Source organism: Rattus rattus, chromosome 12 (assembly GCF_011064425.1).
Source record: "Rattus rattus isolate New Zealand chromosome 12, Rrattus_CSIRO_v1, whole genome shotgun sequence".
In the NCBI taxonomy this organism is placed as follows: domain Eukaryota; kingdom Metazoa; phylum Chordata; class Mammalia; order Rodentia; family Muridae; genus Rattus; species Rattus rattus.
Window position 1 is genome coordinate 64,516,510 of NC_046165.1, and position 23,526 is coordinate 64,540,035.

At 46.7% G+C, this 23,526-nt stretch overlaps 1 protein-coding gene across 1 annotated transcript in view; it reads left to right on the forward strand.

Moving 5' to 3' along the window:
• The window catches only part of Atp8a2 (ATPase phospholipid transporting 8A2), a 492,798-nt gene that overhangs the window by 273,928 nt on the left and 195,344 nt on the right, over positions 1-23,526 (forward strand). The window contains exons 26-27 of the mRNA XM_032917468.1: positions 20,016-20,199; positions 22,241-22,351. Coding sequence (XP_032773359.1) covers positions 20,016-20,199; positions 22,241-22,351 — 295 coding nt within the window. The remainder of the gene's footprint in view (positions 1-20,015; positions 20,200-22,240; positions 22,352-23,526) is intronic.

A 23,526-nucleotide genomic window follows, 5' to 3' on the forward strand; every position in this document is an offset into this window, starting at 1 on the left:
ATTTCCCTGAGCTGAGAAGGCAAAAGCTCTCAATGAGAAAAGACAACCTCTGTGTTGAGGTTGCTACACTCTGTACTAAGAGAATCTTCTGTCCCTGAAGCTGTGGAGGACAAAAAGAGATACAAATGCCAGTTGTGCTGTCATGTTTCAGACTGCGAAAGTTAGGGCCACAGCACAGAGCTAGTGCTTAGAGGAGATGGAAAAGGCGTTAGACTGGTGTGTATGTGTGTGAGAGAGAGGGGGTGGAGAGGGAGAGTTTGCATGAGATGGTATGTATGGAAATGTGTATGTGTGTGTGTGTGTGTGTGTGAGAGAGAGAGAGGGGGGGTGAGTGTGTATGTGTGGGAGAGGGAGAGAGTGTGAGTATGTATGAGAGTGTGTGTGTGTGTGTGTGTGTGTGTGTGTGTGTATGAGAGAGAGAGAGAGAGAGAGAGAGAGAGAGAGAGAGAGAGAGAGAGAGAGAGATATACTCTTACTGGCTTCAGTACCCACTGTGAAGGTTTCGAAACCCATCTGCTGTAGAGTATAGGAAGGAATGTAATTTGGTAAAATTTGAAAGTATATATTACAAATATTCATTTCACCTCAGAAATCTTATAAAGTGTACCTCTTCATCTCTATTTCATGGGCTAAGACAGAGTAATATTGAGTTGCCCAAGAAATACTAGAGTACATTAGTTAAAATAACACCAAATTAGCCCCTGTGGTGGTACACACCTATATCCTAACGTTTGGGAGGTGGGGACAGGAGAATTGCAAGTCAGAAGCCTATAGTTGCATGGTGAATGTCTACCTCAAGAGATACTCACATCATAATATTGAATGACCTGATAATTGGTCCTCAGAAAATAAAATTATCCAATTCAGAGTTTTTAGTATGATGTCGATTTCAAATGACTTCATTAAGACATTTTTCCACAAATCTGTAAGTTAGTTTCTCTGCAGAGATTCCTTAGATTTTTGGAATCCCACTTAGCTGGTCATTCATAAAATATAGGAGAGTTAATAATTCCTTATATATTTTCAATTCCCTTCAGGATTTGGGGGTTTGGGGACTACAGTGGTGTTTAAGTTAGTGAGTAGGCACTTGGTCTGTGCTGCCACACTACTTTTCTTTTCTGGGGATTGAGCCCTGGCCCTTACATGTGCTCTAGTTAAATACCCCAGCACTGAGTTACATCCCTGGCCCCATGTATTTTCACAGCAGTATCTGGGCAGTACTAACCTGATATGTGAGCTCTAGTTAAGAAAATGTCACTCATGCGGCTGGAGAGATGACTCAATGGTAGAGTACTTGCTACCCAAATATGAGGGCCCTGAATTCTAACCCTCAGCATTCAGAGGCAGAGGGAGGAGCCCAGGATCCATGGCCCCCAGTCTAGTTCAGCCAACACACTCCAGGTTCAGCGAGAGATCCTAGCTCAAAATAAAAGATAGAGGGGAATAGAAATAGAGGAAGCATCCAAACTTGACAGGAATGTACATATACATGTATAGACACAAAGTTTTAAATAAAATTTAAAAATAGGAAAATATCATGGTAGAATTTTTTTTCCTGGAAAGAAATGATAGGCAGTGTTTCAATGTTTCCACTGTGCAACTTCGTGCTGGAAACATTCGTAAACTGCCCGGGGTTCTGTCTGCCCAGTGTTTTGAAGTTATGAGTATTTTGAGTGACCTGATTTTTCCCCAGGACACATCAGAAGTTTCTTAAGCTTTACTAGAACTTTGTAAAAAAAAATGTTATGTAAACTCTTCGGTTGAGCCATTGAATGAAATGTTATGACATAGAGAGGGAAAAACCCTATACACATTAATCAACACAGGGCACTTTTCATTGGACCCCGTCCAGATTTTATCCGTGGTATTTAATGGAGAGCTTCATAAACCATCAGCCTGGTTTATAATGGCATAACCATCGTATGGAAGGCAGTGGCCACTTGTTTAATTGTGTTGTATTGAACATAGTCTGATGTCTTAATTGTGCTTTTGGTAATAGTAAATTAATCAAAAGAAGTCCCTGTTCTTCTGGGCAATTAGCCTGCATTTAGAAGTTTCTGCTTCAGGGCTTGTTCATCTGTTGAAACACTTCCAAGCACCAGCTTGGAAGTCCCACAGAGTGGCTGTGGTTGCTGTGAGGCCAGTGCAGACTGTGACCCGCTCACACTACACAAGGGGTCTGTTTGAATTAGCAGTTATCCTGGCGTGGTTTGTGGCATTTACAAGATGGGATTTTCTCCTTTTCATTTTGCTGGTTTTGGGTCGTGGTGAAAAGCCCACCCCACCATCATGACCACTTATACATACTTTTGATGTTTCACCAGCAAGATGTGGAAGTTAAAATAAATGAACGTTTTCCTACGCTTCGAAAGCTAAAAGATGTTGGTAACCAGAGGGTGGTGACATCATTGAGCAATTTGCATATCGCCACTCAGAGTTGCTCACTATCATAAAGCAATCATCGCTTTCCCTTCCAGTTAGAACAAGCGCTTCCTTTTAGGATTGGGGCCACTTGTGCAGAACAGTTGTCATGCGCTGAGAAGCTGAAGGGGACAGATCTTCTAGCACTCACTGTCTCTGGATGATGGGGGAAGAGTCTAACTTGTCCTTTCCAGAAGGTTTTAGGACTCAGAGGAAGACTGTGAAAAGCTGAGATGAAGAGAAAAGCTGAGACCAAGAACTGTCTTCAAAATGGAGAGTTCGTGCTCCCTAGCCTGGGAGATAGACAGGGGAAGGGGAAGGTCTAGGCCAAGTGCTTACTTGGGTTATGAGCACTCAGGACCCAAGCACTGGCTAGAGGGAGAGGCAGTCTGGAGAAGGAAATAGCCCTTCACGGGAGGATGTGGGAGGATCAGAGGCCATCTTCTGAAGCAGACTGGCTTGGGAGAGGCCGCCACAGAGGGCTTTCTAGAGGAGGTAATGGCAGCTTCTTCGGGGCACAGGGAGGCTTTGGAGGCAGCTGGGCAGTGGATGGCAGTGAACCTACCATGCTCCTTGAGGTTTTCTATAAATGATAAACAGGAAGCATAAACAGAACGTTCTCGTCACTGAATATTGGTTGGTTCGGTAGGCTGTCACATGCTTCCCTTGTTTCTGATAGTAAACATGCATCTGTGTTTACCTCAAGGGGAGCTAGCTTTTTGCATGTGAAGGAGCTCCAGCTTACACGTGTGAGTAGTTCATGGGTAGAGACAGTTTCACTGTGTCAGTCAGCATTGGCTCCTCCCCATCCCTCTAGAGCCCAGAATGGAGACTTCACTGATGCTGTTGCTTGGGCGGGGGTGTCAAATGATGGAATCCCCATGTCCAGTGGTGGTTTGTGACCCAGATGTAGCAGGCTGTTTCATAAGGGCTTTCTGGAGCTTGCACTGTACTTTTTGTCAAACACTGGAGTGACCTTCCAGTTGCACACAGATGCTCCTGGGCCTGCCATGGCTCACATCTCAATCAGCTCACAGTAAGGTGAACACATGTACAATGCATCTCAGACATGGAACCTGCTGTGTACCACATCTAGGACTAGCCTACCTTGATCATGTACACCACATCTGGGACTAGCCTACCTTGAACATATTCAGAACATTTCCTTAGCCAGAAATTGAGCAAATTTATCCAGCTCAAGACTTATTTTATAACAAGTCCTGGCTAGCTTGTGGAATTTATTAATACATTGAAGATGAAAAAAATAAATGTTTATATTTTGTGCTTTCGCACCATCATGAAATCCAACAGGGGCTGGAGTAATGGCTCAGCAGTTAAGAGCACTGGTTCCAAAGGACTTGGGTTCAATTCCCAGCACCCTTCTTATGGTAGCTGACTACCTTCTGTAACTCTAGTGTTGGGATATCTATTGCCCTCTTCTGGCCTCCATGGGCACTCCATGCAGGTGGTGCATAGACACAAAATAAACAAGGAGGCCATAACTCAGTTGTGGTATTCTTGCCTGGAATGCACAAAGCCCTGGACTGCATCCTCAACGCTGAAAAACTGTAAGAAATCTTAAGGTCAATATCTAGACATAGAGACACATAATCATGGGGTCAATTCTGTGATATTCAATTCTTAATTATAAGATAGGCTTTGCCCTAGGTGATTTTCCCTGGCTCTATAGGCAAATCGAAGTGTCCCAGCCCTGTTGAGGTGAATAACCTAGTGTGATAGACTGATTAGCTATACTCAGGATACATTTTAGCAGATGGTGGGTTTATCAGGACCCCATAAAGCATCCAGTAGAGAAGAATCTGACAACAATATGTGAACTGGCAAATTTGGAGATCCTGAATATGAAGTTCTCCTTTGAAACAGCTTCTCCTGTGAAATCTGTATTCCTCTGTAATTCCCACTGAGTGTCAGTGCTTACATAACCTAAGGCACCCCCCATGGCCCTTCCCCCAGTCCTGACATCCTCTCCATCAAACGTCTGGGTACTGTCCCCTCCACACTTTCATTCTGCTCCACCCACTCCAGTCCCCGAGTTCAGGTGGCTTCAGCTTAGTGTCAACCGTGTCCTATGTTTTCAGAAATCAATGCGTTCAATTCCCAGAGAGGTGGCCTGGGTTCCTGGCACTTTCACTGGTCATCACATCATTCCCTGGCCCTGACTTTGGGCCAGCTACACAGGCACAAAGGAATCAAAAGATTTTTGTAAGGAAAACTACTGAGTTCATAAATTTTCCTATTGCATCTTCAAGGCACCATTTGGGTCATAGCTAGCACCACCGTCTTTCAGGTTGCAATTGCCCCTCTTTCCTGGGAAAGCTTAGCCTAGTGTGTGAATACTAATTGACTCTGTTGGTAGGTTTCCTTGTTCACTTAAGGCTTCCTGTGAGGGTAAACGTTCATCGTCAACTTGACTCCATTGAGCATCCCGTGGGACATATCTCTGGGCGTGTCTGTTAGGATGTTTCCCGATTTTAACTGAGGAAGTATAGCCTTGAATGTGGGTGGGACATACGTGGCTGGCATCTTGGACTGAACAAAAAGGGGAAACTGAGGAAGGTAAGCCTGGCACTGCATCCATCTTTCTTAGGTGCCTGACTGTGGATGTAGTATGGCCAGCCACCTCTGTTTCTGCTACCTCAACTAGGGCCCGATTACCTTCCCCGCTTCTTCACCATGATGGGCTGTACCCTAAACCGTGCTTCAAACTAAGTCCCTTAGATTTTTTATTAAATAGTTTGTATAGTTCTAGTCTGGTTAGGTTTTGCCAAACTCTATTCATGAAGTGGCCCTGGTGCCGACCTTCTTATGGTGGTGTTTGGCCAGTGCCTATGTCTGTCGTTTTCTAACTTGGTTTTCCCTGTCCCAGCTTCCTCCACTGTATACTTAGATGGGCTGTGCATAAAGCAGTCTGACACAGGGTAGGAGCAACATGTCAATGTATCCTGTATCCCTCACCTAATTGGGGATTGCCAGCGCCTGCCCCATATCTGGGCATTCCTCTCAGGAGGAAGACACCACACTTCAACCTAAGGAAAACACTTTGCATCCGGGTCCTTTATTTCCTTTTTGTCCATTAGGCCGTGATTCCATGTGGAATGGGCTCCCACAGCTCAGGCTCTTTTCCGTTAGTCCTCACAAAGTGTGCTTCTCTGGGTGACGCAGGCTGGAGTTTCAGCTGAACCCAGGTGCCCTTCTCTTTGGCTTCCTCTTTCTTCTGATTGTTCTCCTTCACCCGCCTCAGGAAGCCATCTCTGCTCTTCAAGTGCTTGATGTGCTCAATCCACACATTGATCCTCTTGGCCAGAATCTTGCCCTTAACATATTTGTTTACAATGATGCCCATGGCATGCTGGGTGACATTATAGACTCTTCTGGTTTTGCAGTGGTAACACTTAGGGGGCGTTCCTTTTGAACAGTGCCCATTCCCTTGATGTCTACAATATCACCCTTCTTGTAGATTCACATGTATGTGGCCAAAGCAACAATTCTATGTTTCCTAAAAGGCCTCGAGTGCCTTTCCTCTTTCCTTTTGTGTTCGTTGTTTTGGCCAGTTACTGGAAGATGGCTGCCATGGCCCTGGGCTCTCCTTCAGTGGCTTCAGACTTAATATGGACATGCTTCAGAATGGACATGCTTAGAGAAGGCAGAGACACTGTGCCCCATGTCTCTAAGATACTGTGAAACAAAGGCAAACCACACCACGCACCCGACCACTACAGGAGAGAGAGGTGTCCAACCTGGAAATCTGAAGCCCATGGTTAAGTGTAGCCTCTCATGAGCGTGGTCCCCTGATAGCACAGTCCTGTGACTCACTGCTGTCATCTCAGCATTGTAGAAGTTATGGCAGGAGAATTGCCTGAGCCACATAGGACGATCCAGGCCAGCCTGAGCCGTGTTGTGAGAACCCATTTTTAAAAAGAAGGAAGAAAAGAAAAGAAGTCACTTCTAGCGAGCTTGCAGTCTAGTTCAGGGTTGGCCAGACACTCTGGGCAGTGTGGTTACTGGCTCTGCTCCCTACCATGCGCACATAGCTCTGCTGTGCAGAATGGAACATGTACAGCTAGAATGGGTCAGTGTTTTCCGAATGCTGGGGGGCCAGGCCACAACATAGCACCAGCTCGGTACCAGGGAGTGAGCTATACTGGGAAGACTGGGCCAGTACCCACCTGGGTGTTGGAGGGAGGTGACTATCCCAGTCCTCAGGATAGTTTGTCTCTACTGGCTGCCCATGTGAGGTATGTAGTAGAGCCTCTGATAATGACAAGGGTCTCCTCATTCCTGTACTTAGGGTGCACTCAGAAGACAAGAGCCACCTGCAACAGAGCTCAGGGAAGAGTGACTCCCCAGAGTGAGGGAAAATCTATTTCCTTTCCTACCACAGCATCTGGAAGAAATAGAAGTGGGCTGCATCCTAATCATCTTCGAAGTGCATTAGGGCCAACATTCCTGTGCATTTTTCTCCTTCATTTACTCAAGGACCCAAAGAGAATCACTCCCCTTGCATAGCTACGAATCTGTGTGACTTTTTCAGCAACTCTGAGGCAGGCCTGGCACTTGCCTAGGCCATTTTGATGAGCCTGAAAGTCTACTAATTTTAATAAGCGCATTTCCTAGGCCGTCCGTCAGAGTAGACAGTTGTGTTATTCACTTATTAATCATCTAGTACTAGTTTACATAGCTGGGCTTCTGTGTATATGTGTACATATATACGTGTGTTAATGGGGTGCATATGTGTTTGCAGGTATGTGTGCCATGGTGCATGTGCGTGGGGTGGTCAGGGCAGAGTCTCATGCCATCTGGCACTCTGCACTGTTTTTTGAGGCAGGATCTCTCACCGATCTAGAACTTGCTAGATGGATAAGCTAGCTACCCTATGAGCCCCAGAGATCCACTGTGCCACCTCTACTAGGCTTACAAGTGTGCACCACAAAGTCCGTTTGCTCTAACATGAATTCTGGGAATTGAACTCAGGTCCGTGGGCTTGCCGTTACCTTTCGCACGCTCTCTCCTATCCTTGGAGAACATAGGTATCATGTAATGCCTCCCATTTTCTCCTAGAGAGCAGACTGTAGCCCTCCCTTGTATTCCCATCACCTCATTTGCTGTTTAGATGGACTTCTGGAAGGCTTTTGTTGTTACGACATTGTTGAGAGTAAAGGGGAAGCTATCCTAACACTAACCGGAAGAGAAGCCCTCCGTGGTGGCTTACATTGCAGAGAAGATGCCTGTGTCAGAGGCAGGCTTCCCTTGTGTTTCTAATTTACTTTTGCTGACAGCTGATGTGGCTTTAGGGTGTGAGGACAGAATGAGCTGATGGTCCCATTCAAGAAGAAGCATGGTAGTCCAGGTCGCAGAGGCGAGCTAACTCCATGCTGCTTCTCAACTTTATCTGTGGAAGAAGCTACCTCAAGGAGAGTAGGCAAAGCCTTTCCTCCATCCACCCCTGAGGATTCCCTGCTCCAAACCTAACTGTTTCCTTCAGAACACTAGGGAGAGCACCCTGTGAGAATGCGGGCAGCCTGGCCTCCTCCTCACACCTACTCCTGACTTGTCATCTCCAGAATGGAGGAGGACGGCGGGCTGCCTTCATTCAAAGTCTTCAGAACCAGAATGATTTCAGGTTTCAGGGTTTTTCAGATTTGGGTACATTGATGATGAATTACCTTGGTGGTTGGACCCAACCCTAACCCTGCTTGTGTTGCATGCATCTCACTTACAAAGCCTGAGGGTGATTTTATAGAGAGCTTTTAATGGTTTTGTGAAGTTCCATTGCCTGGGACTATTCATTGAGGCATCACTCAAAAAGTTTTGGATGTCAGATTTCTAATTTTTTAATTATGGGTGATCGACTTGTAGTGTGTCTTGTATAAACTCTGGGGTGGGAAGTAAATCCAAGCAGGGTCATGGCAGTCAAGACTCTTCTACTTCTAATCCATCTCCATCCTGAAGACCTTGAGAGGCCCCAGGTCAGGTGCTGGGGGTGGGGTGGGAGATGGGAGGAGAGTCCTTTACTCCAGGACTAAGTGGGAGCCTGATGGCCCTCAACAGAGGTGACGGGTGGACCTGAGTAACATGAGCATTGGAGCTGACTAACCTAGCAGTCAGGTAAGATCCAGGCAGGTGTCTGTCTACCTTTAACAGCCAACTTGTAAGACAGACGGTAATGCTGATGGTACCATAGTATTAGAAGTAGAGGAACACTAGTTTTTTTTTTTACTTTGGATGGTGTTGGGAATAGACACTCGCATCTGTACTCTGTGCCCTACCCTCAGCTGTGGCTCAAAAGCTTCTGGATGTGTAACCACAGAAAACAAGGTCACCTGGCATGGCTGAATGGACAGATACCGGAAATGCCCAGTTGTGTTGAGATCTAGCATAGATGTGTGACCTTGGACACGTAGATTCATCCTTTCTGAGTGGAGGATTTTCTCCATTTGGAGAGAACAATAGCTGTGACTTTGCAGAAATGAGGTGAGGATCGGATCAATCAGTGTGTGAGTGGATCCACTCTCTTCTTTGCCCAGTATATGGGGTATGCAGAGTCAGCAGTTGCCAGCCTCCTTCCGTCGTATCATTTTATGATCCTTTAATCCTACTCGTCCCTTGAAGACAGGTGTCTCAGTTTATAGGGCAGTGGGAATGTCCTCGCTGCTCTCCACAGGGAAGGAGAAAGAAGTAGATTCAGAGAGGTAGAGGCCAGGCTCCCTTCATGGTCGAACAGGACGTTCTGCGTACTTACGGCTGTCATTCCCTACATCCTCTGGTCATTTACCACACTTGCCTTCCCTTCATTCACACCCATTCTCACCGTCTCTGACCATATTGACAACTTCCAAAACAGTGGATATCCTGACTCCACGAGGGTGGTCATCCATCGGACTCCCAGTGCACTGGAAGGGGTGTGGGGATAGGGTGCACAAAGGTCTTCCCTACCTGTGGATGATCGTGGGCTCAGACTGAAGCTCTTGGAATTTGGATGAGACCTTGCCTGACTTTGGATTATGAGCCTAAGACAGACAGAAAAACATCACCCGTTTTCCTAAAAGACAGACAGAAGTGCATGCTGTCATCTCTGCTACATCATTGAACCCCATATGAGTGCATGGAAACTACTGTAATCTAAGGGAATTGGAGGGCACTGCCATCGTGCTGCTTGGGAAGAGGATCACTTTGCCAAAGCTGTGACTGCTTTAGATTCTATGATTGTATTCAGGAGAGAGGGAGGGGAGGGGGAGAAGGAAGGGTAAGAGAGAGAGGAGAGAAAAGAGAGAGAGAGAGAGAGAGAGAGAGAGAGAGAGAGAGAGAGAGAGAGAGAGAGAGAGAGCCTGCACCCAGCCATGCACACCTGTGTATAAGATGGAGAAGGTATTCTGGTAATTTCCCCTGGATCCCCCTGTGGTATTTCTCCAGCTAAGGCTCACTGAGGTTGGGTGGTTGGTGGCTCCTGTTTAGTCAGAGGTGGGCACAAGCATGGCATTTCATGATGTAGGAGTGCAGAGTCAAGGCATCTGGTTGCCATAGCTGGGATCCTATGACATTTGTATGAACAAACCCTGCCATGTTTTGCCAGGCCCCACACACATCACCAACCAAACCATGATGTAACCCTAAGCTGGCCTGGAACTCACTATGTAGATCAAGCTAGCCCTCATACTCATAGAGATCCCCCTGCCTCTGCCTCCTGAGTGCTGGGATTAAAGGTGTGGCCACCACACCTGGCACACTTGACTAGAGGCGTGGCACACCACATCCATTTCTTGACTAGAACATTCTTCTTTGTACATCCCCACTCTGGAACCAGCTCTGGTTTAGGCCGCTCTGTGCTCGGCAGGTATTGATCTTTGACTGCCCTCCAAAATGGAGCTCTGTCTCAAGCTGCACCTGACAGACACATAAATGTGACATAGTGGTGGCATATGCCCCACCCATCAAGCCCTGTCAGTGGGAAACTTGAGTTTTAGGTAGTGGCTGCTAATTTGAGAAACACAACTATTAGCGTGTTAATTCGATCAGGAAAGCATGGCTTTGAAAGTTGAAACCTGGGATTGTCATCAACTCAAAGCCTTTCACCTTTAAAAAAAAATGCCATTCCTCAGTTAACGGGATGACTGCAGTCTTGAACTTGAAATGGAAACAAGTACCACTAAGGAGGGGGAAGAAATGAAGAATGCATATATGGCCACTGCAAAACAAAACCAAGCCAAAAAATCAGTAATCCAACAAACGCTTGTTTGTCAGCCATTTTGTCTGTGCTAAGGGATCTAAAAGCACATAAAGTAGGCTACTCATATCTAGCAGTGTATGGCCTATGGAGGCACAGCCCAACATTTCTAATCAGACACTGAGCCAGGAAGCATCATTGTGATGTTAACAGTCAGAAGACCAAAGTTCCCGTTAAGATGTACAAGTGTATGCCGGCTGCTGTTGTTATTGGTGTCTTAGATACCTATCGCTACAAGATGCCTGACAAAACCCAGTTTAAGGAAGGAAAGGTTTAGGCTCACAGCTATGCAGGACAACACACCAGGGCAGGGAGGGCAAGAGAAAGACAAAGCTGGTCTCATGTCTACTACCAGAAAGCAAAGAGCAGTAATGCTGGCACTCCCCTGCCTTTATCCTGGCTCAGTCTGGGGCCTTCACCTGTGGAATGACGCCATCCACACTTATGCTGGACCTCTCCACCTTAACTTACCAAGTCCAGAGAGCCCTTCACAGATGTGCCCAGAGATCTGCCTCCAAAGTGTGTCTAGATCCTGTCAGGTTGACAATCAGTGTAAACCATTACCATTGGCCTGACTCCTCCCCCTGGGCATGCAGTGCCTCGGGGCCGTATCCACTGTGCACACAGACCTTCCTGTAGCATTCTTCATGCCTACACGTCCCAACCATCACCGCCATGGCTCCCAGCCATCGACCTGATGCTTCTCTATCTGTTCTTCTCTGTCATTCTTTCGGATTTCACAAGGTGTGCGTGTTCGTTGGGAGTCACTTCTGTGCTGGTTTGGGATGAGAGAATGCCACCAGCCTTTTTTTGTTTTGGGCAGTTTTTACTTACGTGGTCATGGAGAAGGAAAGCATTATCTTCTTCTTTTGAGATCAAGAACTGGGAAGTTGTTAAATTCCAGTTGGGTCTTAGAAGGTGTGTCTGCTCCTTGGAAACTGCCATTCCTATGCAACAAATCCAACTCTGAAGGGAAAAAAGCAAAACAGGAAACGGAATGAGGAGAAAAGTACTTTGACCTGCAGACCGCCTCTGACTGTGGCACACAGGGCATTCGCCAAGGCTGTTCCTTGGGCTCTGCAGTCTCTCAGCTGCTTAGGTTAGATGGGGCTGCCCCCACTTTTTCAGAGCTCGAGCCATTACAGTTTGGTGTTTGCTTGACTGGGAATCAATCGGGTGACCTCTGGCCCCTGGCACAGGTGATGGCAGAAGGGGGAAGTTCTAATTGAGTCAGACCTAAGCCTCTCCTCATCATCGTTACTTTTCGGGGCTGCCTGAGCTCACGCAGCCTGGTCCTGTAGGGACCGTAAGTCTGCTCTGAGATGCCAAAAGCCCAACCGTTCTCAGCTTTCCTCTCAGCTCCATTGCTCACTCCCGCCTTCCTCACAGCAGAGGTCAGACACTGTTGTGCAATACAGAGCAGTTGCAGTGGGAACACTCCATGCATGTTAACTTCAAGGAAGGTAGACACTCCTGGGAGGGTCTTGGGGCCTTCATAAAGCCCTTCAAGGAAGCGGGGTATCGAATGAATGCTTTTTGTGCTGAAAACATTAAGGTATTTAAATGTGTTATTCTAATCCCTGTCCCAGCCTGGGAACAGGAGGATCTAATATCTTCTACTTAAACCCCAGTCTTCCCAGAATGCTCCATTCTTTTCAGCCTCATTGAGGAAGAGGCAGCCTGTCCCCAGTTGCTTTCAGTGATTATTAAACCACGTGTAATTCACAATATGCACTCAATTCCATTTCCACGGCAGGCAAGTGAGGCTGCCCAGGTCTTAGAACGTTCCACACCATTTCCTGCACCGGTTAGGTGTTCAGATGCTAGGTTTCTCTCAGAACCTTACCGCGACTGTTCTACATCCAGAGAAGTGATAAAATCGTCATAGATACGAGCACAAATGCATAAACTTGAACTAAGAGCAAAATCCCTGTGTTTTCCCGGTGTGCCCTGTCTCCGTAGCAGGGTAAGCTGATCTCAGGCAGATGGGCGGCCGCCACTTCCCTCAGCTCTTCTCTGACTCTGCTGCCGCTGAGGTTGCCTTACAGCCTTAGGCAGGATCGAGTTATAAAGGTTTGTTCAGTTAGTAAAGAGTATCGAGTTGCCATGGCTACTCACAGCAGCGGGATGATGTGGGGTGCCTAGAAGAAGAGGCTTACACGTATTGAGAGCAGCCACCAGTGATGCAGTCATTAATATCAGTCAGATGGTAGATAAATGGACCGGGCAATCGCTAGATGATAGACAGACAGACAGGTGACAGATCGATATTCTCTAGTTCTGTTTTTAGGGTTTTTTCCTTTATAAATCCTGTTTTTAAAGGAAACCTTTGCGCTGATAGAGTTAGGTGTTATAGAAGAGCTTTGGGTTTCTAGAGTAGCTGGTCTCACGTCCTTTGAGTCCCACGGTTTATGTGTAAGTAGCTCTGCGCTAGAATACCTTCCCGTTCAGTTTCCTGGAACCACAAAAGAAGAGTAGAGTGCATCCATTTATAACTCCAAGTAAGTCATAAAGCCTGCGAGTTCAACACACGTGGGCGGTTTACAGAAGAACTGAGACTACAGGGCAGTGCACTGCGTGTGCGCTGCATGTGCGCTGCGTGCGCTGTGTGTGCACTGTATGTGCATAGCACCAGAAGGGCAAGCTTTATGTGAGTCAAGATTCTGTATTGACAGTGAGGTAACTGTGTCTTTAAATAAAGTCCTGCCCCAGAAACATGCTCGCACAAGAATGCTTTTAAAGCTCTCCTCTTTTTCTGTGAACTACAAGAACTCAGACCTTAATTTTAAAAACTGAGTTGTGCCAGGCATGATGGTACAGTGACAATATATATGCACTGAAGTGCAAATGTGCGTGTATGTGTTCATGTGTGTATGTATGTATATGTGTGCATGTCAATGCCATCCCGAGCCACCCCTTCCTTCTTGTCTCAAGAGAGGAGCAGCATATGGAACTGGTGGTCTCTCCTGGAAGATGGAAACATTGTACCTTAGTGATTTTGGTAATGAATCCTTATACCTTGTTGTTAATAAACTTCATGGCTTATAGGATGACACAGGAATAGGAAACTCTTGCGATTTGAATGTAACGTACGTGTTAAATTCCCAAAGTCGCTGTCTAGTTATCCTACCAAGGCAAAAAGCCACTTGTTCACACTGCTGCCTGCTGCTTTATGCTAGCGCAGACTCTTGGTGTTTTGACGGCAGCAGCCTCCGCTGCAGAACCTTGAGGCTGACAGTGAGGGAATGTACAGGATGTTACGAGGTGTCCTGATCTGTAGTTTACAGCCGCGGCTGGATTGCACCAGGTTTCACATCATTTTGCGCCAAGTTTTAGCACCAATGTTGATAGAGGTTCATCACCGTGTTCAACCCACAAATTAAATGCTTACCCTACCAGAGACTTCATTGCGTAGTTCTTAATGGTGGCAGAGGATGATTCCAGGCAAATTCTGATGTTTATTATCCAAGGTGGACAAAAGATCGTGTGAAAAAGTCCTGATGCCCGGAGAGCAAATATCTACGAAGCCCTCAGAGTGCTTACGCAAGATGATATCCAGGGACTAATGGCTGGCCTATAACAATCAAAACATTGTGATCTGAAGAAAAAAGGTGGAAGAAAAGACGGGGCTCACATGTTAGCCCTTCCCAGGAGAGCCTTTGTGAAGCCAGAGTTTGTTGCTGCCCGTTTGTCAATGGGGGCTGTCACAAGAAGTCTGGAATGTTTTCAAGGACCTTAGCAGGAAATAGAATCGGGACCACCAGCATGTTGGTCAGGAAGTTTGCAAACGGTGTCCGTCCCTGGAGCATAGTAAAATGACGTATTTTTTATCTGCTTTCTGTGAACTATCATTCATGGAAAAATATGGATCTCACAGAGGTGTCCAGACAATCTTGAATTCTTTTCTTCTCCCCATGGATCAGTAGTCTCTCATGGTTGTCCAACAACAGCATGTGGCTGGGTCAGTTGCTCACGTGGAACTACGTACAGATGTGTTCTTTTCTCTGTTCTTTGTAGTTATAGAGGGGTACTGCATCTTGGAAGTACGATCGAGATAATGATTATTCACAGAATGTCTGCTGTGTAGCGTCTGAGTTTGATGTTTAGGGGTCTGGCGAAGAGCAGGGTTGATGGGAAAGCAATCTTCATTGCTTTGAAGGTGGTGCTGCATATTTTGTAGGTACTATCTCTTTAAGATTTCTCATAAGAGGGATTCTTTCCAAGGATGGTGGGGTGGGGAGCTGGGGAGCGTGGAGAGAAAGGCTTCCGGGGAAGAGGGAGAGGGAGGTGGGAAACAATGTAGTCTCCTTTAGAACTGTAAAGTGACTCACTTAAATTCTTACCCACCAGCACCTACCTCCAAGTGACCCAGTCCTGAGGCTCCTCCGATCCACTCCTTCCTGCCCATCCTATGTCCAAAGTCCCACATTTCCCACTGTGCTCTGGGGCTATTCTAAACTGTTAGTATTGTCTGCCTGTAGAGTCTGAGACCACAGTGAGACCTACTGCACACTGGGGCAGGAGTTTGCATTGCATTTTGAGAAAGCTGAGCATTTTAGGTGGATGGATGGATAGATAGATAGATAGATAGATAGATAGATAGATAGATAGATAGATAGATAGATAGATAGATAGATAGATAGATAGAGATAGATAGATAGATAGATAGAGGTAGATAGAGATAGATGGGTAGATGCTGTTCTAAACAGGGAGGCTGCCTGGATAGTGTGGCCCGAGTCTCCCATAGAATCGTACCAAGTGCATCAAGGAGAAGGACACAATCCAAAGTGGTCAGGTGGGGACGTGCCTAAGAAACATGTATGTGGGACAGCACAGTAAATTTCAGGTTTTATGCCGACATTAGGTGTATGTGTCTCTGCTTAAAAAAGACCTTTAAATTACATAAGTGATTGTGTGGATCTGTGTGGTCAGACGCATGCCACAGTGGCTATGTAGAGATCACAGGTCAACTTGAGGGAATCGGGCCTCTCTTTCTACCATGTGGGACCCAGAGGTCAAACTCAGGTCACTGGGCTTGGCTGCAAGTCCCTTGACCCATCAAACCTTCTCATCGCCTACATAAGAGATGTTCAGCCATTTAAAGGTACTACTACATGGGACCTGGGAAATGGTTTAGTGGTTGAGAGTTCTTGTAAAGGACCCAGGATCTGTTCCCAGCACCGTCAGCATTGTAGTTCCAGTTCCAGAGAGTATAACGCCCTCTTCTGACCTCTCCAGGTACTGCGAGCAGTGAAACATTTATATACATGCAGATAAACCACTCGTACACGTTAAGTAAAAATAAATAAATCTTGAAAGTCAGTATCACTTTGGAAGATTAGTGGCTCCTAATCATAGTCTTTTATTTCAATCGGGTTTCTAGTCAAAGAAAAATCTCCATCATAGTCTATTTTCCTTTGCAAGAAAGTGAACCCTTCCAAGTGAAATCTTCTGATACATTGGCAATATGCAGCTCAGCGCTTCTTCTGTGTTTTAGGCCTGGTATACATAAATTGTCTTCTATGCCATTACAAAGGAAAGAAGGGGTGTACAATCATCTCCCTAATTCTGGCATTCTCCCACAACCTTCTTATATGAGGGACTCACATGTGAGGGGCATTTTAAATGAAGTGCCAACCTAATTTGAGGCTAAGTTTTGATTTTGAAGAAGACTGTTAGGTTTAAGAGAGGGAAAGGAAACTCAACAATACTGCAAAGATGATGATGGTGACGACGATGATGGTGGTGATGTTAGTGGTGATGGTGGTGATTACCTGACCTTTTCTATGCACCTTACAATATCATTTAATGTAGCTAGGAAACATATTAGAGCTCTCAGTATCACTGACACAAACCACTTCAGCATTACCTGGGAGCTGGTGAAAATTCACATCACTGCTATGCTCGTTACTTCTCTGTTGCTGAGACAGTACCCAAATACAAGCAACTTAAGGACGAAAGGATTTCTTTGGCTCACGTGTCCAGAGAGCATATCATCCTTATTGTGGGGAAGGCATGGCCAAGGGTCTGGGAGGCTAGCCTGACAGTTGGGAATCATACTGCTCATATTTCAAGGACACACAGGAAGTGGGTGGGTGGGGCACAGGCCATAAAATTCAGTCTTCATCCAGCAAGGCTTTGCTTCCTGGAGATTCTGTAGCCCTCACACACAGGGCCACTAACCAGGGACCCAGCACTGGAACACACAAGCCTACGGGGGACACTTCTCACTCAAACCACAGTACAGGCCTCTTCCTAGCTTTCTGAGTGAGGGTCTATAGATGGCTTTGTAGCCTACTTAACAGTCGAGAATCACAGATCTGACACAGTGGTCTGCAAACTTCTTGTAGTCAGTTGTTTAGTCATTTGGAAGCAATTTGGTGAGTCTGATTAGTTGGTCGGCATTGATGGTCTGCGGGGCATTCTCTTCGATGTCTGTAAGAGGAGTCGTTTTAACTCCGCCAGCTCTCGAGAGCTCTAGACGCAGCCCATCATCCGGGTCCAGCTCCACTGAAAGGTGGCTGAGCAGGAAAGGAGCTTTCTAAGCTCACTTACAGTAAGCAGAATGAGAAACTCACCCTGACCAGGGCTTTTGTGGCTCAGGTGAATGAATGTATGACGTTACTTCTGTGGAATCACCCACCCTCGGTTTTAATTAAGCACTATGCTGGAGCCAGTTGAGGAAACTGGTTTTTAAAAGTCGGGACACAGAAAAGGAGACTCTCCGGGGAGCGCTGAGCCTTTCTTTAAGTCGCAGAGGGGAATTCTTCATTTGCGACTGCATTATGGTCCGTATGTGTGCAGACTACCTCTTCAGTTGATGGAACTCTTAGGGCTTATGTTTTTATTCATAATGCACCAAAATTGGTTACAGAAGTGTGCCAAGCTCCTTGCTCAGCTCAGATGTGGTCTGGAGCTTTATTTTATGGGGTGAACACATTATATTCTGGGAATGCTTATTAAGTGTGGTGCATGATTCCAGGTCACAGCTTAAGATAGGAAAAGCTGCTTTTTGCTCCATGGCAACTTGGCATATTCAAATGCTCCATGTGGCTAGAGCATAATGGTGCCCGGTTGGCTCTGTAGAAATTGGCTGTTTGACATCTGTTTTTGAACCACGGGCATGTGCTTAGACTTACATTTTTCTCAAGGCATCACAGCTGAGGGTGTAATAAATCCTTGATGAGAATTTCATGCTCCTTAAATGCCAGCGTCGGACTTGCTCTACACACCCCTTGCTTTTGCTAGTTGGAGAGGGGCAGCTGTTCGATATTCATGGAGCGCGCTGTCACCCAGTGCGATAGGCTTGACTGAATGACTTCAGAGCCAAATCCCGGAGGCAAGCTGAACAAGCCTGGTGACTTGCAGCTCACTCCTGCTAGTCACGTTAGCCAGATTTCTGTCACTATCAGAAAAGTTATTTGGAATGATGGAGATTTTTGGTTTTGTGTTGTTTCTGTTCCTGGAGGTCTCCATCGTTGGTCATTTTTGTTGTCTGGCCCATGGTGAGGCAGAACAGCATGGCAGAGAGTGCATGGCAGACCAAAGATGTTTACCTCAAGACTAGGAGTTGGAAAAAAGGAAGAGGAGGAGATTGGTCCCACTACATCCTCCAAGGGATGCTCTTGAAGATTGAGAGACACCCCCCTCAACTAGGTTTCATCTTTTATTAAATTCTTTAAGATCAATTAACTTTATGTTTAAGAGTGTTTTACCTGGATGTTTGTCTGTGCACCACATGTGTGTCTATGTACCATGTGTGTGTCTGGTCCTTGCTGAGGTCAGAACAGGGCATTACATCTCCTGGGCCTGGACTTAGGGACACTTGTGCGCCATGATGTAGGTGCTGGGTGTCAACCTCAGTATTCTTAAGCACTGAGCTATCTCTCCAGCTGCAATCTCCATATTTTAAAGGGTCCACTACCTCCCACTAAGCCTTTAATATGTGGGGTTTCTGTAGGACACCCTAAGAGCCAAGCTATAACACCTAATAGAAAACGAACAACTTCTAGCTCAAAACACCCGTTTCATTTTGCTCCTTTCCTAGTCCATGTCCACTGTTCTCCTAGCCCCTCCTTCACTGTGAAACAGCCAACCTCTAGCCCACAGGTATCTTTTCTCAGCAATTTATTCTCAGGTGGGTGACATAGGGAGCTGCAGCCACAGGTCTCCCTGTGATATCCTTGAACGTGCGGGCCATGCCAGATGGCACAGTTCTTGGGACTGGAGAGATGATTTCATGGTTAAGAGTACTGACTGCTCTTCCAGAGGACCCAGGTTCAGTTCTAAGCACCCACATGGCAGTTCACAACTGTCCTAACTCCGGGATCCAACACCTTCACACAGATGTACACGTAAGCAAAATACCAATGCACATAAAATAAAAATGAACAAATGATTTGAAAGGAAAGGAACCAAGGTGGGCTGCAGAGCATTGCTCTAGTTAATCCATGGTCAGCTTGTGCCTACAGCCACTGTGCCTCTCTCTGGAGCGCACTTGTAAATTCCCCAAACAAGTTTAGCAATTGAGGATTAAAAAGAAGTCAGCCCTGGAATGCTGGATCATTCTGGCTTGTGCGTGATGAAACAGTTCATGAACCAACGTTGCTACCCACTGAGTCCTTAGGTTTATGGCTTCTTCCCAGAGCATGGGGGAATCTTGGAACCTTTCATCCTCTCAGACAGGGACTGACTTTGTCTTCCCATTCTGAGCTTGCTTCTGCCCCTCCAATAACAGAAGACCTCAGGCCTGGGACTATCCAAACTCAGCCTTCTGCCCTGCCTGCCTGGCAACCATATCATCATCATCATCATCATCATCATCATCATCATCATCACCACCACCACCACCTCTGGGTAGAGACAGAATCTTACTGTGGTTTCACCCTGCTCTTCCTCATATCCTGCCCGTTTTCTTACCTTTCTATAGATTATCTGGAACTTTTCTTTGCCAGCCTCACACTATCTAGAGTGCATAGCACTCTATGGGGAATCTCTTCTTGTGTTCTAGTTTATTGGGAAGACCGTTTCAAAGGTCCTGTTAACTAGATAGCCTGTTGGTCTTGGGCAGTGCCCATGAGCCCCCGAGGGTTTGCTTGCCACTCATTCCAGTCAGCCGTGGATAGCAGAGCTGCTTTAGGGATATGCATTGAGTCTATGAACTTGCAAACAGTTGAAAGCCACAGGCCCCTGTTTCCTGAACGCTTCTTTGCACATGAGCATAAAATGTATGTCTGGTTAATGTATATCAGTTCTCTGATAACTGCCTTTGAATGCAGTCTGTGAGTCGTAGCTGTCCCCTCAGGACGGGTACTTGCGTTCTCACTCCTTCCTCTCCTCTCTTCTCTCACAGAGTGTCCCCTCTGCAGAAGTCTGAGATCGTGGATGTCGTGAAGAAGCGAGTGAAAGCCATCACCCTGGCCATCGGGGACGGTGCCAATGACGTGGGGATGATCCAGACAGCCCATGTAGGGGTCGGGATCAGCGGGAACGAGGGCATGCAGGCTACCAACAACTCAGATTATGCCATTGCACAGGTCAGCCTCCCTTCTCACAGTGATGGCAGGGGGACCATGTGACTTGTGGTTAGAAGCAAGCAGCCTCGTGCAAATCAGGCTGAGTCCAGTCTGTTCTCTGGTTTGAGTGTTGGCAGCCTGATTCTGATGTGCTTTGCAGTTATTGGTTCTGATGTGTTTCCGATTATCTCACATGTGCTCCCAAGAAGTGTCTAAGCCCTTCGTGATAGCCACAAGATGAAGGAGACATTCCTGAGGAATATCTGGGCTATCTGGCCTGGTAGATCACCTAGAAGCCTAGTCCCAGGGAATACTGGCATGTTCTCCCAGATACTGAGTCACAGGGTCTTGTGGCCTGTGTTTGTTGTAGCAGCAACTTCCCCCCCCACACACACACCCTCTGCTTCCCCAGATAGGCTTTTGAAGAACATAGCAAACTTAACTGCATGATTACAAGGAACAGGGGCTTTGTCGCCCTTTCAGCTAAAGTCCAGAGATGCATAGAAAACACATAACCTTCTCATAGCCCCAGGGCTTGTACTCTGGTCCTCTGCAGCTTTTGGGCTCCCCATCCCTGAAGCAATCTCTGTTTGATCACCTCTCGTGTTTCCTTGTGGTTTGAGATTCTGCAAATGCAGCAAGAAATTACCCAGACCACTTGGCTTTGAAAATTGACTAAGTCGGTTTTGTTTTTTGGTGGACTCCAAATCCCTCAGCTGATGCCTGAAGCAGGCAGTAGGAGTTCTGATTTTATAATCGAGAAATCTGAAGGTCCTACACACAACAACTGGCCTCAGGTCTGAGCACAGGCCTAATATCAGAGACCAGCAGACCCCTGTGAACTCGGGGGCTGCCACACACACACCTGCTCCATTCCTTTGCCGAGTCCACTGTGCAGAGGCCCGTGGGACCCATGCTTCCTGTCTGCTGTCAGCAACTGTGGATGTTATACACCCCAGCATTATTAAATACTTGAGTTATAACATCATATGGCTGGAAGGGATCTTAAGAGGTTTCCTAGGAGTTGCAGGCAAATATTTGTCTGCTTTTCTCTTTAAAATGTCTAGGGATGGGGCATTCCTTCCCAAAACTGCACATGGACAGGAGATGGAAGGTTAAACGACAGCTCTTGTTAGGAGGAGGCATCAGAGAGGGGTGGTACAGAGCCCCGCAAAGTCTGTTTGAGGTTTTCTTTGCCCTCCAGGGTGGTAGCCACCTCTACCAAAGGAACCTAGGGCAGCCATGTTACTCATGCCTGGACTTTCCTGTTCATTGTTCTGCAGGGCTTGCTATCTTCTTGGGACTGAGTTTGTGCCAAGTACTAGCTAGATTCTAAACTGCCTCTTCCTAAGTACCATGCCCAAACCACCACCAATCAGATGAGTTCCTCTGCCCCACTGAAGCAATAACCATGTCTGATTGAAACTAACACCATGTTCTTTTCTATTTTGATGTGTGTGGCCACCATTTTTAAAATGTGTTTTGGAGGATGTGCCCCATAAGATAAAGAAAAGACGTTCGGAGACTCACTCAGTGGGCAGAGCCCTGATTCCGTGCCCTCTCTTGAATGTCTCATGCTTGCACATGTGACAGTTGCTGGACAGGTGCCTGGCCACCTGAGCTAGGGGGAGGGACTGTGTGGTATCGAGTATGTCCACATCCCTCAGCTCCCCAGCCTGCCAGAGAGCAATCCACCTTCCCAGCCTGTGTCTTGTGTGACTCTGGGGAGATAGAGTGGTTCAGGGGAGATGGTGTTGGAATACTGTGGATTTGTCTCAGACTGCAAAGGTCCTTATGGCACCCCTACCGAGAGCCAATCAGCTGCCCCTGATTGCACAGCCAGGTGCCCTGTTTGAGTGGGAGATAAAGAAGGACCACGACATGGATGTAGAAGTGGAGGCTGTGTGCACGCGAGTGTTTGTTTGTTTTGTTGTTGTTTTGTTAGTTACCTATGGGTCTGGTGCCTGCTCCCTCCCCTGTCTGGTTTCTGCTCATAAGGACAGTCTGTGTCTTTTATTCCTTGATGTCAGGCTGCTCTGAACTTGCCACTCTCCTTTTTCAGTTTTCCTACCTGGAGAAGCTGCTTTTGGTCCATGGAGCCTGGAGCTACAACCGGGTGACCAAGTGCATCCTCTACTGTTTCTATAAGAATGTGGTCCTCTACATCATTGAGGTAAGGAGCGGGGCATCCCTCCCTGAAGGAGGTGGCCTCTGCAGGGAACGTCTGTAGACATTGAGTCCATCTTAGGGAAGGGTTTTGCTAATGGAAAATTAAAGATCCTGTTGGGTCTCACTAGAATGTGTTATACATCTTCCTTTTAGCTGGCTGTACCATGAGGCTTGTAATAAATGATATGGCTGGGTGCAGCCTTTCATCCCAATCCTCCCGAGATTCCCCATCCCAGTCCTGATTCCATGCTCCTCTTCCTTGCCACTGCTGTGTCAGTGATGGCAGAGAATGCCCTGTCGCTCTTCTTCATCTTGCTAGGGCAGAACTAGACCAGTGTGGTCAGTGCCAGGTCACCCATTTTTGTGGGTACCTCTGAGACATTTCTGGACAACCTGTCCCATGTCCTCCCCTCCACCCCCTGACATGAACAGAGCCTGATTCCCTGCTGCATTTGTCATGGAATCTGCTGTTTCCTGAACATGTCCTCACTAACCCTGGGATATTTGGATGCTAGGGCACATGTGGCCAAGGGGTGGACTTGAGAGGGACACTGATAGGATTGTTTAAAATGTCACATTGTGTGGCCTGACTTGGCTACTTTATGGGTCTTTTTTCTTTCACCCTTCTTCTTCCACACTATCAACCCCTAACAATAGGTGGGAGAGAAAAAAGAACAGAGGGGAAGGGGAGCAAAGATGTGGGTAGATGACTTCCTGCTGATTAGGGGTGCCAAGTTCTTGGGGCAAGTTTGGTCTCCGTCAGGATATCAAATTACTTCTTTTAGTCTCTTTACGCATGGCCACTTGGCAAACCTCAACCAAGAGCAACCAGCAACCAACTGGTCAAGGCTCGAGCATTTATATAGCCTCTTCTAAAAAGTTCCCAGAATTCCAAATGGTCACACAATTTTAGAGACTGTTGGCAGCTGGCAAAGTCACACCCCTGTTAGAGCACGAGGCAGATCATAATCATTTGCTGTAGACAATCTGAAACAGTTCTATATCCCACACCTGGGATTAAAATGAAAACACCCCCATAATAGTTCTGTGTTTTTAAAGAAACCAAAATTCTCACTACAACACTGAGTTCATGCCCTATTGCCTTTGCCTTGGTTAGGTTCCTAGTGCTGTGGTGGAATGTTGACTGGAAGCAACTTGGGGAGGAAAAGATTAGTTCAG